General features: G+C 40.4%; 1 protein-coding gene across 6 annotated transcripts in view; it reads left to right on the top strand.

Annotated features, from left to right (window-relative positions):
- The window catches only part of spaca6 (sperm acrosome associated 6), a 50444-nt gene extending 40383 nt beyond the window's left edge, over nt 1–10061 (top strand). For 4 of the 6 annotated variants that reach the window (XM_061776014.1, XM_061776017.1, XM_061776013.1 and 1 more), the window contains 7 exons: nt 147–170; nt 260–337; nt 803–912; nt 2004–2160; nt 2945–3119; nt 6764–6892; nt 9415–10061. In XM_061776014.1, coding sequence (XP_061631998.1) covers nt 147–170; nt 260–337; nt 803–912; nt 2004–2160; nt 2945–3119; nt 6764–6845 — 626 coding nt within the window. In that variant the 3' untranslated portion in view covers nt 6846–6892; nt 9415–10061. Of the gene's footprint in view, nt 1–146; nt 171–259; nt 338–802; nt 913–2003; nt 2161–2944; nt 3120–3202; nt 3375–6763; nt 6893–9414 lie in introns of those variants that run through there. The other 2 variants (XM_061776016.1, XM_061776012.1) reach the window with 2 other exon arrangements.
- The last annotated feature ends 6289 nt before the right edge of the window (nt 10062–16350 follow it).

Genomic DNA, 16350 nt, shown 5'->3' with positions numbered 1-16350 from the left:
TCTGCGCTCCTCACTGTAATAGGCTAGTTATGTTATCACAGCTTTTCACACACTGTGGTGAAAATACAAGAAGCCGTCACGTCCAGCAAAGTCGTGAGCGGCGGCATCAGATGGTTCTAATGGCAGTGAACTCTCTTTTGTTTCAGCCACTAGATGCATCCCCCCGTGCGGTTTGTGACTTTCATCCTTTCTAGATGCTTGACTTTGCACGAGGCCTCTGGATAACGTTTACAATGGAATATTACAATGTGTCCCCTAGGTTTTCAGACTCAAGATGGCCATTACGACTGTGAAAAATGCATATATGATTCCTGTAATTTTCCTCTTGACTGCCCAGGTGAGAATCTCCCAAAATGTTTCAACCGTGTTCAAAAAATACAAATAAAAATGTCGCAATCCCCACTTGACACATCCTTACACAAGTCTGATTTCACCCTCAAGAAGCATCCTTGTTCCTGGAAACGCTCCGCTTTTGATCCTTGAAATGTTCTTAGCACCAAGTCGGGATTTGGAGAAAGCGACTTGAGGCGAGGTTTTATTTCCGCACATTATATCATTTGCACATAGCCTCCAAGGTTCCACATTAAGCCCTCTGCTTCTTTATGCAAGGTGACAGTTGGCTCCCGCGCACTATGGTATCATGTCAAGCCCATACAGCACGGCTAATGCTCACTTCGACTCTTCTCCTCTGAGACTCGGTCGGCTTAAGTGGAATCATTAAGGAGGGTTCAGTCTGCAAAAAAAGTGACCCGGGGGGGAATGTTATGTACCGCCTGCGTGTCCTTGTGTGTGTGTGTTTCAGTCGAAAAAATAACAGTGGACGAGAACGACCCGACCCAAATGTTGTGCAACGTGCCATTTGCCTTACCCACCGATACCAAACTCATCTGGAGCTGGACGTTTGCAGAGCAGGTACATTTGACCTCTGAAAAACAATGTGTCTCATTTCTAGTCAAAACTAATGGGATTACACTTCAAATGAGACACGTCACCTCAAAAAAAGTAACTGGTTTTTATACAGTTTTCACGTTTCAAGCAGAATTTCACTTGAAATAAGAAGGGGGAAAAAATTGCCAGTGAAATAACTCACATTTTTTTTTCTTGAAACAAGTTTCATTTTAGGTGATGAGTGTTATTTAAGAACAAATCAGATTAGTTTTCAATAGTAATAAGACAAATATTCATGGCAAGATTTTGAGTGATCTTGCCATGTGTAGTTGAATATTAAGAACACCCGTTGGTCAGTTTAAGGCAGAAGTCTCAAATATCGGTTACCTTGTTGTTGTTTTTTTCTGATATGATAATAGTGGAACCAACACAATCATTTCTGGACCACGGGACAAACACACACACACACACTTTTCATGATTTTGAGATGACTTGCAGTCCTGCATCCCACTCGAATAGTTCCACCCCTGCCTGAGCAGATCTCCATATTCAGACCAAATCAGGAGAATGTGTAAAAAGCTGACAATCTTTAAAGCACTGTTTACTTGAGGATTATATATACGTTCACAACTTTTGACCTTGACAGGGAGCAGAAAGTTGAGGACAACATTTTTGCTTCTTAAAATGAATTGTCTTTATTTCCTAGGCAGTAGAATGTCAAATGTTGTTACCCTCTTAGCTGTAACTAGTGTATTTGCATATCTAGAGAAGCTCTATAGCTCTATATAAAACCAATTTATTATCAGCAGCAGTAGTAGTAGTGTGGGACATGTGTGTCGCAACTCCCCACTTTTTCAACACCCACACGCAGGCCGCTAAAAACACGGAGGGCGGGCCGCCAATGGCCCTTGGGCCGTAGTTTGGACACCCCTGCTCTCACTTGGTAAACCATGGCAACCAGGCCATGGTTTACCCCGCCCCTCAACCAAATTTAGCTAGGATAGGCTTCAGCTTACCCACAGGAGCTTTTTTTTTTGTTTGTTTTTTTAAACTCACATTTGCAGAGTAGTGAGGAAAAAACAATGATGTCTGATTTAAGAATGTTCTGCTGTTAGGTGCAAACTCGGCAGGTGGAGCTGTTTGAAGAAATTACAGCCGGGGAGGACAATCTCTACTCCATCTCATCCACCAAGACGCACCACCAGGGCACCTACCAGTGTGAGATCTACTCGGGCAAGGTGTCCATTGTCAGAAATTACTACTTTCTCACAGGTAGTCTGAGAAATAAAATGAAATCCCGCACGTTCCGATCGCCGCTACAGTCTTAAATCTTAAAACTATTCATGCTAGCGGGTTCACGGGACCGGAGGCGACATGTTACGTCCGCTAATTCACTTCACAGACAGCAACTTATTCATAATAGCATGACAATAGCGTATGGAAATAGTTTTTCTATTATAGACCAGCAAGCTCACAATAACCCGTGTTTAGCGTAATATCAATCATTTGTCAGTTGAAATATGTCTTCACGTGAAACCGGTCAGTGGTGCAAATATAGGTTGGGGACTGCTGTACTGTAAATTTCCTCACTGATTAATCGACTTTGACTCGACTTTTATCACATTATTGTCAACTTCGAAAAAATGTTTAGTCATACAACCCCGCCTGTAAAGTTAAATAAAGCTTGTTTTGACCGTTCCGCCCCATCCAAATGTAACAAGCAGGGGGTCGTTACTGTTTTCAGTGCTAATAAAAGCAAGGAGGTGTGGGTCATGGAGGGGGCAAAAAAAAGTAGTTGTAAGCAACAAGTACAAAATAAATACAACGAACTGCAAGAATCCACGAATAATTGACGTCATTTTTTTTTTTTTTAACCCCAAAAATTCTTGAATAAGCGGGGTCAGGGTTCCTCCAAACAAAACAAAAAAATACAATTGTGGCCACAGTATTTACAAATGCTTATTGGTAAATTGTATCCATTCCTACTCTTTTAGACTCGCATGCAATGTTCCCAACAATCCTTATTGGTCATCTGTGCGTGTTTGCCTTCTCCAAGTGACCCCCCACGTCGTGGCGGGCCATTCCGAGCTGCAGGAGATATTTGAGCTGTCTCTGCTCCCGGGAGGGAGGCTACGAAGCGGGTCTCCTCTCCCCTCTCAGCACCTCCCGTCGCGCGTGCTCATCGGCATCTGCTTTACATCTTTGCTGGTCCTCCTCCTCCTCGCCTTGGGGTAAGATGAGGCCCTTATTTGCATACTATTGCAAATGAACAGCAGGTTATTGTGTCTATATTTATAATGTACGATATTTGCAGGGTTGTGTTGTGGTGGAAAAAGAGTGGCACCGAACGCACAAGCAGAAAGGAAGAATCGTGATCCTGAAAGATACAATAAAGAAAGCCCTAATGCGCTGGTTGTGAAAAATATAAAAAGGCCACGGTTCGTTCTTTTCACCACTAGGGGGCGAAAGAGACTTGTTTAGCAGCAGCGTCTACTTGAAAGAGGTCCATCCAGCCAGCCATTGAAATTGATACAAATATATTTTGTTTTTGTGACACTTCAAATTGTAAAACAACGAAAACGAGGCTGAGAAAGGGCTTTTGACTGCAAAATAAGATTTTTTGTTGTTGTTGTTGTTTTGTTTGTTTTTTACATATAAAAACTAAGACGCGCCGTGAGTGAAACTGACTCAGCGTAGTCAAGTTGGCGTCCCGTATTGATTCCAGCACATTTTATTAAGTGCACTTACTAATTGTTTTTTTTATTTTTTATATCTGATTTTATTGAATTTTATTCACACCAAAGTGCGTATTTTTTACCCTTGTACTTATTAATTTGGCCACAGGGAGGCAGTACTACGCGAATTCTGGCCAGTGTCGACGCCCCTGCAAAGAGGAGGTCATCACCGTGACATGGCATTTAAACCTCGGGTAGATGTCAGTGCACTTTAGAGGAACAAGGTTTAGAACTTGCTTAACACTTCAGGACAAAATATGTGACACTGGACATTCGTGTATATTTGCTGACATTCATCACTAAGGAATAAGGCCTTTGTGAGGAAGTGCCTCACCCAAACACTCCATGTGTCAGAAGGCCTTTGTGGTCAGGTCAAGAATGAGGGTCACAGGTAAATGTGAATAACATTCACGTACATTGCTTACTTGTTATGGATTCTGGTCACTGTGGAACTTTCAAACGACGCGCGGAACATGCCACTTATTTTGCTAATGAAATGTCCGTCTTTATAAAGAAGAGCAATGGTTATTATTACCACATTACATATGTACATTTTGTAAATGGTAATACTTAAACGGTCGATGCAGAAATGTTATACCAAGGAAATAAAAACTTTTGATACATCACAGCGCACACGCAGTGATCCACAGATGCCAGTATTGGGAAAGTTCGTTTTCTACGCGGGTTCACCGTTCCAAAAATGAACTAGTACAATTCATAGTGAATAATTCAAAATTTTGAACTATGTTTACAGTTCTAAAAATGAACTAGTTCATAGTTCTTTTTTTCCCCATGTGTCACTGATGGACTATTACCCTCAAAATACTAGCGTTTTCATTTCCTCATTGCTGCCACCCATTCAGTCCACACTAGTAACCAGCTGAAGCTTTCACCGTACAATCTCAAAAATATGAGGAAAAACTTGTCTCTTGAGTATTCTTTATTTACAAAACAAAATACAAAACAAAAACAGGAGTTTTGTCATTAATGCGCAAACAAAAACACGCAACGCAGTGTGACAGCAACGATGGTGAAAGGACAATGATAAGTGCATTTCTCGCAGCTCTGGCTGACTATATTAACAAAATATTTTATCTATTATAATAAAAAATCTATTCCACATTATGACAGTGTGTTCGTACAGTGATCTAACTAAAGCTCTCTGATGCAAATAATAATTTTCCCAGTAATCCATTTTTACAATTATGCACCAAAGAACACATTTCCTCCCGTTTCCGCAGTGTCCCGGAACGCACCTTGCGCAATTCCAATGTAAACACCAATGGGTTGCCAAATACGACGTTTTTACCCCGACTTCTGACGGGTTTATGACTTGGAAGTCCCTAACAAAACCTGCCACTTTTGAAAAAATGAAAATCAACGTTCGTTCGAAAACCGTTCACAGACGCCAGAATGAGCTCGTTCTCAATAATGTTCATCAGGCAGAGAGGAACAAAATTAAATTCAATTAGATAATTTAAATTCTAAGTTACTAATTGTAATTTGTTTTGGGTTTTTTTTTTTTGTAAATTTTTGAAATGTGTTTTGGCTTTTGCTCATTTGTTTTCTGAAATGTAAAAGTGTTTCCCAATTTGTTATATTGTTTTCCACTTGCAGGCCACCGTACGCCGTCCTCTGCGTTGCATCCCTCAAACTTGCCTGCTTCCGGCGTAGTATGTACCGTCCGTAGGTGTGAATGTGAGCGTGAATGGCTGTTTGTCTGTACGTGCCCTGTGATTGGCCTGCGACCAGTCCAGGTTGCACTCCATCCATTACTACAGTTGACTTTCCCAAAGTCAACAGTAGTAAACTCCAGCCCACCCATGACCCTGATGAGGATAACCACTATAGAAAATGGATTAAAGGATGTATAATAATATATCAATGTAGTCTATAAATAAGAGGACGGCATTGGGTGTGTGGCTCTTTTGGTTTTTCCTTGACGACATGGCTGCGTCATCGCTGTTCCGTTCGTAAATTTCGTCTTTCAACTTTTCTCTCGAGGTCTCGTCAATTGTTGCTTAATATTGTGTTTCACGCTAAACGGTTGTTTTTTACTGGAAAACAGCAACAACAACAAAAAACTCAGCTGTTCTAAATTTGTTGCACATTGTATTCTTTTGATGAGTCGGAAGCTGTTGTGCAAAGCTTGACGCTATTACTGGTGGTTAAAACCGAAGGGTCCACTACTGAGAAGTCACATCTTGTAATGTTTGGGGCAAAAGCGAACGAGTGGTAATGCACATCATCATTCATCCCTTAGATTAGAATAATATACATTTATGAAGCACTGGTGCGAATACATTTAGCATTTAGTATTTTAATTTGTATTGATTTTTTTACAAATACATTAGTGTGTATGCCCGATGAATCATTTATCTAATAAGTAAGATCACTTACACTTGCTTGGCTCTTATTAACATTCATGACAACAACCGTCATTGTTGCATCAGAGCATAGCATATCAATCCACAGATTTCAAATGTGGCCCCTTGGGGGATATGAGCAGTGTAGCAGTGGTGTCAAACTTGTTTGTCATCACAGGCCACATTGTAGAGGGGCGCTTGTTAGGATGTTGAATCAAATAGATAATCGGGTGTGAAATATGATAAGGATGAAACAGGACGACAAAGGTCCTGGTTCGGTTTAATAGCTTCAATAGTTGGCCTATTAAAATGAGTAACATTTGTAGTTTGTTGCCCTGTGTTAATGCATTCCTATTTGACCAAAAAAAAACAACATATTTTGTCATGAATTTTACTTCCTGATGCGTTGGAATGATTTGAACAGTGAAAGGAGAAGCTCTCGCTTACGATGCTTGGAAGCCTCCATGTGGGTCGATTGGGCTTATGGCCTTTACAGGCAGTCTTGTGGTCACAGTCGCTGAATTAAAATCACTCGAGTGCCTTTGATGAGAGCCTCGTTGCAAAGTTTTGAAGAACATTTTGTTATGTTCCAAGGCGGGCAAGGTGGTTCCAGGTCGTCGAGCGAGATTTGGGATTTTTGCTCTCTCTCTACTTAATGACGTACAACTACTCCTAATCTCGACTCTTTTTTTTTTTTTTTTGCGAGGAAGTGACTTAAAGGAGAGCAGGTGTGCACTGACTGAAACAAGACTTAACGTATTTATTTGTTGCTAGGCCCACCACACTTGGGAGCCAAATGGAAAAGGTGGCGACACAGCGTCTGAGGAGGTTATCTGGCTTTTTCATCGACTGCTGATAAAGCACTGATAATACTGATACACGCCTAGATAATATGTTCTGATGGTAAGAAAATTACTCTTAAATGTCTCATCTCGATGCATGAAGATTTCTACTCCTGATAACCAGCGTGATTTATGTTTTTTAATCAATATGCAGATACACACTGATGCGCAATCAAAATGTTGTTGAATTCATTTGCTCCAGTTGTACACATGGGCTCGTTGGTTTTTTTCAGTCTGGGCTTCTTTTAAATCTGGTTAATAATTCATGTCTAAATTCAGTAACGATGGAATAATGAAGCAGTTACGCAATTATATGACAAAGACGATATACATTATAAAGCCTGCCATATGAGGGCAACCTAAGTGCTGATGTGACGCGTTTAAAGGAGTTTGACACACCTGCCCTATACGATCCTATTACATAAGACACGCACGGTCATGGGTGTGCGTGCGCGATGTTCCAGTTGCAAACGTTTGTGAATTGTACGTGAAAAAAAAAAAAAAAACGCTCTAAAAAGGAAAGATAAAGCTTTGCGAGCTTTGCTTTCATATACTTCATACGCTCAGTTCAACGTTCGTTAAGAGGTCACAGCCTAATGCTTCAAAAGTGTTATCATTAATCAACGTTTGTTAAGAGGTCACAGCCTAATGCTTCAAAAGTGTTATCATTAATTCCGTGTCAATCTTCTGCCAATCTTTTTTATGAGCTGCTGATAGAAATAGAAAAAAAACACTGGCCGCATTTGTTTGGTTTTATAAATAAATACATATATATATATATATATATATATATATATATATATATATATATATATATATATATATATATATATATACATATACATAAATATGTATATATATATATATATATATATATATATATATATATATATATATATATAGTACATAAATATGTATATCTTAAATCGGTTTTACCTTTAAATCAGAATCATCTTTATTTGCCAAGTATGTCCAAAAAACACACAAGGAATTTGTCTCCGGTAGTTGGAGCTAATAGTTTTAGTTTATTGCTAAAATGTCAAAAATGTAATTATGTAAATCATGAGTATAATATACCTAATGCTTGAGTTTGACACTCCTGTAACTTGCTCATATTACATAGGGTGTGTGTGTGTGTGTCGCTTTTCTGGACATTTCTCTTGTTACTTTCCCCCATTTAGATCGTGTGCGTGTGTGCGTGCGTGCGTGCGTGCGTCTGAGTGTGCATGAGACGCTGCATTATTGAAAAGGAATTATTGTCCCTTGCCTCACGTTTAACGTCGTCATTAAGTCCCACACCCATCGACCTCTCACCACCATCTCACACAAACACGCACGCATACATAGAGTGACTGCGTCAAGGCTGGACCATTACAAGCGTGGGTGCTTCCCGCGCCCCGTGCCCTCTGTCTCTGTAATGTCTTGCTGTAACCGACACTGTTGTTTTTTTTGGGGGGGAGGGGGGGGGCACATCCCAAACATCAGAATCAGAATCATCTTTATTTGCCAAGTTATGTCCAAAAAACACACAACGAATTTGTCTCCGGTAATTGGAGCCACTCTAGTACGACAACAGACAGCCAATTGACAGAGAACACTTTTCCCTTCAAACGTCCAAACTCCTATTTTCTTGCAAATGTCAACAAAATATCTACATTTTTTAAAAGCTATTTTTCAAAAAGTGATAGTGTGAATTAAAAAAAAAAAAAAAAAAAAAAGATCTTAGCGTTCCCTTCTATTGTGTAGAGACTCGATTATCTGCCGTATGTGTCAAGTAGGTTGAGCCATTAACTTGACAAATGAAAGAAAATTTGGCATTCGGATGGCAGCGAATGGATTCCAGCGGCGGGGGTGTTACAGTTCGAGTCCTTTCAGTTCTTTCATTTTCTCCAAATAACCGTGCCGAAGCCTTCAGCGCGTCATGATATTGCCCCCTTCTCATTTACCTAGTTCATTTTGCCGTCTTTGTTTTCTTCAAGTTGTGAGTTTATAGAAGCAGAGATAGTGTGCACTGAAGCGGGTGGGGAGGTGTGTTCTCACCCCGACAGATAAACTGTAGCCTAAATAACACAAAACATATTACACTTCTGGGAAGATGTATTTTTTCGAGTTGTAGCCAGAGCTTGATGGCCAATTGCACGCTATACCGCTAGTAATGGGCCAAGTTATTATAAATAAGGAAGTAGCAATTCCGCAGAATGGCCACTGGATGGAATTAGGGCGCTTGGAGTTGATATAGTGGGGGAGGGGCTACTCATGCCACGATTTATGAATAATATTTACTGGGCTTGCATGCGGCCAGCTCGGTGACCGAGTGGTTAGCACGTCTGCCTCACAGTTCTGAGGTTCGGGGTTTGAATCTCGTGTCCTGCCTGCCTGTTTGGAGGTTGCATGTTCTTCCCGTGCCTGCGTGGGTTTTCTCCGGGTACTCGGGCTTCTTCTCACATTTCAAAACCGGTATGTTAGGTCCATTGAAGAGCCATAGGTCCGTAGGTGCTACATGACAACTACCAACGAGGTGTGTCAGAGATGTTCCAGGACTGCAGTCACAAAAGAAGAATTTGAATTATTATTTTTTTTCAGTTTTCCTCTTGAATGTGGGCCAGCCAATCAACGGGGTTCAGTGCACGAGAAGAGGTTTGAGTTGTGGGAGGACAACTCATGGCTTCCTCACCATGGCAACACGTGTGGTCACAGTGCCCTGAGCATCTGACAGTTCCCGACCGAGAAGTACATCGCCTCTCCGGGGCAACCTCCCTCCTCACCCTCACCCGTCTTGCCTTCGTGTGATTTTTTTTGTTTGTTTTCATTTTTCCCAAGCTCAAGGGGGGTCATCAAGGGGACCCGTTTTGATGACATGGATGACATCAAAATGGCCGTGACGATGGAGGTGAGGAAGATCCCAGAGGAATCCTTCCAGGAGTTCATGAAGGCGGATCAGAGAAGGCTGGGAAAGTGCATTAGACTCCAAAGAAATTACTTCAAAGGGGAACACGGAGTTTGGAATTTGTATTTGAAATATTTCTTTTGTGAAACCACTCCTGGAACTTCTCTGACGCACATCGTACATAATGAGGACAAGCGCTATAGAAAATTGATGGATGGATGCCTTGCCTGTACCCAGAATGCACTGCATTTCATCGTGTGGTTTTGCGAACTCAATAAGTTGTTAATATTGCAGGAAATCCTCTGTATAATTTTCTGTTAATAAAGAAAACCCGAAAAATGAATTTCTGGATATGTAGCATTATGTCCAAAATATATGTTTTTAAACTGATCTGTCACTTACAGTTGAACATGTTCAGACTCAGCCATTAAATTGATTTAACAGAATCATCAAAAGGGAATGTGTACGTTTAGGTCTTTTCATTTCCCTTAGATTAATCCAAATAGATTTATTCCATATATGTCCGCTTGTGATTGAGGCATTTAAAACGTGTTCTGTTGCAATGGAGTGACGTAGTCACTAAAGAAGCTTCTAATCGAGCAGCTGGGACCTACAGTGAGGAGGAAGTTTCCCCATCACCTGATTTTGAAGGGAAAAAAAAGCTACAAAACAATGTTTCAAAGCAAAGAAGAAAGTGGCGGCATATTTTTACTTTTCATGGTTCAGGATATTAAGAAACCTCAAGCATAAACTAACCACCCGTGAGGATGTGATTATGTACTTGGCAGGTCAGCACACTAAATCATCAAGATATGGGTCACTGTTAAATGAAAGGCATGTATCTCTGATTTTTTTTTTCATTTTTTTTTCTTTTTTTATATCCGAAACAAGAGAAAATCAGTTTTTGTTGCATTTTTTTTTTTTTTTAAGCACAAATTATCATAATTGGTCTGTGACACCCTCAAATCAGCACAAAAATAAATATAGCGTGTACGGTACAGTTCAGTTGACAGTAAGTCAACTTGTTTCATAAGTTGGGTTTTTTTTCTCTCTTGTATCAAATGGTTCACAACACAATGGGGAAGAAGTTTTTTTTGCTTGTAAATGTTAAAAATCAATTCTTATGTAAAAAAAAAATAATAATAATTCATCAAAATAAAACACAGGAGGTTCGTTGGCTTTCATCTTTTTACAGGTTTGCCTCGAATTTAGGGATCTTAAAATTACTTGACCTTAATGTCCAATAGGAAGCACAGTGTGTTAGTGGTTAGCACATCACAGTGAAAAGTTCTGGGTTCGAATCTCGGCTCCGGCTTATCTGTGTGGAGATTGCAGTTTGTTTGTATGCAAATGCAGCACACCAACATTGCATCTATTTTAATTTTGCTTTATTGTTTTAAAGCTCTTTGAACTTGTAATCTTACAGCCACGGTTCCACTTAATTGTGTTTAATTTATTATACTCTTAAGGCTTTTTTTTGTTTGTTTTTTGCAAAGCACTCAAATCCTGCCAATAATGTGCTCTTTCTTGTCTTGGTGGTGGTGCAGCACCAAGGCAGTGTGAGCGTGAGCAGGCTGCGCGAGCCTTTAAAAAGGAGTAGTAAACTTCTAAATATAGTCAGACATGAGTCAACGCCTCAACGTGACGTTTCACCGACACGTTACTAGAACTTTTTCCACTGGTTTTCTCCGTCTCCCTGGCAACCGCAGATGCGCGGTGACAGCCAGGCAGAAAGTGTCAACTGTACGCATGTCATCATCGACGTCTGGATGTACTTTGGTCCACTGCACTCCTATTGATATTATGGCAGGGTGCGAACTCCAAGTCATTCAAGTAAAACTTAACAACAACAAAAAAAGAAGTTGTTGACACTGTCATAAATCTTTCTTTTATGAGAGATTTTTGTGTTTGGAGGGTGGCGGGGGGACTTGGAGCCTTTCTTTCATGTGTGTCCTAGAAAGCAGCCCTGGCCCGCTTCATTTGTTTTATTTCAAAGTGCCGCGCATCCATCATTATTGTAAATGTTATGCTCTTGACGTCACCGTGTCGTTTTCGCAAGTCCTTTGCTCATCTTGCATGGCAACTAGATTGTTGCTGTGTTTTTTTCTGAAAGAACTTTTTCATCGAGCACAATGTGACAAAAGTCCCTGTGTCATTCTGGTGTGTTAAAACTCCACCCATGAGTGGCGCAGCCTTTCATGACACTGTTCTCGTGAGAAATTTAGTGCGCAAAGGTCAGACCCTGGATGATTTGCCAATTGCACTCAAAGATCGAAAACAAACCGTTGTGCGACACTGAGAATAATCTATAATCCCCGGGTCAATCTGTTTACGATGGATTTACGTCCCTACGGCAACGACGTAACGTGCTGTAAAAGAAAATTTGTATAATCGCCTATTTTAATAGTTCAAATTCGAAATACACCACTAACTATGATCCGAAGAGTTTAGCATTTCAAAATCATCTTCCAACATTAACCTTAAAACAATTGTTTAAAGATTAATTGGTTTTGAAAACATGTACCAGAAGTGCGCATTTACGTGTACACGAGGTGAAGGAAGACGCTCCGAAACTTCGTCTAACAACCCAGGCTAAACTTAATTCACAAACATACAACGCTTGCCTCTAAGTTATGATGTATCACTTTAACAAACTTCCTTGATACCAATTCCTGTTTAGGTAGGGCTTTGGCGGCAACTTGTTGGGGCATTTTAGCGGTTTTTCAGCGGATAGGTGGGAATGAGTTCCACAGGGGGAAAAAAAACAAAAAAAACCTGTAGGTAAATTTGTGAATATCGTGAACCGCAAACATGAAGGGAATTACTATAACATTAACATACGCTAACAGGTCATATATATATATATATATATATATATATTTTATTTTTTTTTTTTTTTTTTTTTGTGTGTTTGTGTGTGTGTGTGTGTGTGTGTGTGTGTCCATTTGGCACATTACTTTTGTGTAAGGGCAGCGCAGTTGCCCTTAGTGGTTAGCACATCAGCCTCACAGTTGAGAGGTTCTGGGTTCAAACTTCAGCTCAGGGTCTCCTGTGGGGAGTTTACATGTTCTCCCTGTGTTTGTTTGTTTTTTTTGCAGTTACCTTGGCTTCCGTCCACATTCCAAAAATATGAATGTTAAGCTAATTGAAAACTTTAAATAGTCGATAAAGGTGTGAATGATTGTTTAGCTATATGTGCCTTGCAATTAGCTGGCAACCAGTCCTGGGTTGTCCCACCTCTCACCCTGAGTCAGCTGGGATAAGATTCACCTCAGCCGCAACCCTAATGACAACAAGCACAATAGATATGGATGGGGGAGCATTTTTGGTTAAAATTCAACGTGTCAGGTTTTCTTGCAAGTTAAAAGTTGCCCATACATCTGACCTTACATTTTCCCCTTTCAGTGTCAGCCAATTTGTAGTGCACAGAAGCAGACGAGGAGCATTTTGGCATCTTTCTTTGCTGTTGAAGCAGTTGCGAGTGGCGTAATGCAGAGAGGGCGAGGGGGGGGGGGGGGGGGGGGGGGGGGGGGGTCGGTACAAAGTGATGGTAGTACAAAATGTCAAAAGATAAACAAATATATAGTTGTAGTAGTGGAAAAAAAGTTGCAGCTGGCAGCTTGTTAGCTTCTGTTGCCTTGGTCTCCCCCTCCCTCACCTGTTAGGGAGACAGCTATCAGATCCAGACGGCCTTTTTTTTTTTCTTTCTCAGACTATTATCTGCTCTCAGTATGAAAATACCGCGATCAGAGTGACCAAAATTAACACTCTTATCAGTATTATCACAATATTTCCAAAAGAAATGTAAACAAAAAAGTAAAGATAACACATTTGATTTTGAATGCAAAGAATGTAAAATCAGCAGCCCTATGTACTGTTTTGAACATTAGAAATTGCACCCCACAGAATCTACTTAAAATGACTTGAAAAGATGAATACATTTTAGCAAACATTTGGGTGGTGTACAATTTTGGGCGGGGACAAGAGGTGATTCAAAAGAATTGACAAATTGCCCCCCTTTGCTCCAATTTTTAATTTTTTTCCCCTGCATTCTTTGCTTGAAGGGTAATTATCTTGACTTAACTTTCCAGTTGCTGTCTTATAAGAAAACAGAGTACGCCCACACCAATTCTGCTCGAGTCCGCCGTCATCCGGGTTGGGTTCTGCCGGGATTCTTACCACCGTAACGCGTGCGTCTGACTACTTCTTCACTGTCTGAGTTGCATCCCGTTCGTCTTTTTCAACGGTTCTTTTTCAACGTTGTCTATCAATGAATTGTACTTAAGGTACCTTGACAAGTGCCCCAACTTACAAATTTTTGCCACTTGGTTGATTTTTATTCATTTTTGTGCTTTGCTGTCTCAAGCCAAAATTTGACTAGCAAGCCTCAGATATGTCGCCGCTCAAGCGATGTGGGGGGAAGAAAGAAAAACAAAGTCAATGTCACCGATACACTTTTAGCCGCTTATTGAAGCGTAGAAACAGTTACAGTAGGCCAAAACTCATGTCCCGATGACGCTCACAGGAAGACTAGCTGGCCATGTTCCTGACATCACGCCGCTTAAAGGCACACATGCAACACTACAGTTTTTGTGACGTCCCCTTTGTCCCTCAGTACAGTAAAATACATCAAATCAAATGTAGTTTCTTTCTTTACATTCTCATTTATTATGTTTTTATTCAATACAAAGCTCTTTTTCTTTATTAAAAACAAAAAACGCGATGTTTTTTTTTATGTGGGCTGCAACGGATTAAAGGCATTTCAATTCATTTCAATGGGCAATATTGATTTTATTGAACAAATTAAACTCATAAGTACGACTGTAATGAAATTTCCATTATTTTGCAAAAGCAACATTTTGGGGAAATCTGATTCAATTGAAGTTGAAACAGCCTCTTGGGATGAATTGTGTTGTGTTGTGTTGTGTTAGTCCATTCTACTTGTTTTTGCACAAGTGCCAGTGTATCAGACAGCAGTGCCTCTGTCGGAAGTGGACTTTGTCCCATCTGTTGCAGTGGTGGCAATTCTGTTATTTCCTTGTCTTTCTTGTACAGTGTGACAGTAACCGTAGTTGTATGGAAAAGCTGATGGGTTCTTGCTAAACTCCAGTCACAGATGTCTTTAATCCCTAAATAACTGCATCCGGAAGGTCCAGACTCATGATTCTTATTCGTACTGAATCAGTCCAGTCATGGGGCCCAGCCAATGTGCTTCCTCCTTCTTGACGTCAGCGAGGGAGGAAAGCCCAGACAGGGTGGGGGAGGACTGCCTAATTGAAAACAGCCTCAAAGGGAAGCGAGCGATGCCGGCCTTTTGCCAGAACTCTCATTGAACACAGTATATCACGGATGAGTCACGCCAATGCCAGCCTTAAGGAAATGCATAAACTTTTACTCATACGACAAAATGTTCTCGGTTTCCAAACTACAACTGCTTTGACAACCGCCACAGATTTTGACTCACAGACTGTCCGGATGAAAACGTAGTGTTTCACGATGGCCCTGTGGTCTCGTCGACGTCGGCTCTGACCACATCTAACATCCAGATGAATAGTGGTCTCTTGCATTTCTACATGGGGAATTTTATCGCCTATAAAATTGGACAAGGAACCGTCATTGGAAATACTTTACATCCCTCTCTATCAAGCAATAGAACCTCAGGGTTTCAGCGGTTCTGGGTTTGAATCTCGGCTCAAGACCGTCCTGTGTGGAGTTCGCAAGTTCTCCCTGTGCTTGTACTCCAGCATCCTCCCACATTCCGAAAACATGTATGTTAGGTTCATCGAAGAATCTAAATTGTCTGTCGTTGTGAATCTGAGGGTACATGGTTATTTGTCATATATGTGCCCCGTGATTGGCCAGACCAGGGTGTCCCCCGCCTCATGCCCAAAATCAGGAAAACTAGTGGTCGGCACGTGGCCAGGTATGTAAAATAGTTGCTGTAGTCGATTTCGACCACGTTACAGAAAAAAACTAAAGCATGCGGATTGGTGTCAGTAGAATACAATAGAATGGAATACAATACAATACACAAACTTTTTTGTCACTATTACAGGAGGAAAATCAGGCATCTCACTTCATTTACAACACTGAGCTAAAAAATATATAAGCACAACATTATCAAAAGAAAAAGAGTTAAAAAGCTAATTCTTCATATAAGATGCCGTTATATTTTTTATAATATTTGTCAAACTCTTACTGATCCTTTATCACATCCACACCTACAGTCAGAATGTATCGATCCATCACCCTGAGAGCATGCACATAAACATGAGTGACAAGAGGACACTTGAGTTTGGAACAAAACTTCATTTCTAAGGTCAAAAGTCACACAAGTGTTAGAGCAATTGGTAACGCCTTGTTTTTATGACTTTACACAACGTGTCTAAATTTGTCATCATTTATCATGGATTTGTTATTTGGAAGCCTGATATCAACGATGAACTAAAAATATTTACAAATGGTTTCACTTTACAGGTTCACGTTTTTATCGTCAGCACAATATTTCATTGATTATTTTTTATTTATTTATTTTATTTTTTTTAAATGATACTTGAACCAAACTATCTCACTTTTCCGGGATCAAAGTCATACTGATGCTCAAAATATTTTGGGTCAATCCTCTTATCAGT

The sequence above is a fragment of the Phyllopteryx taeniolatus genome, chromosome 6 (genome assembly GCF_024500385.1).
Source record: "Phyllopteryx taeniolatus isolate TA_2022b chromosome 6, UOR_Ptae_1.2, whole genome shotgun sequence".
Classification (NCBI taxonomy): Eukaryota; Metazoa; Chordata; class Actinopteri; order Syngnathiformes; family Syngnathidae; genus Phyllopteryx; species Phyllopteryx taeniolatus.
This window is presented reverse-complemented; position numbering and strand designations above follow the sequence as displayed.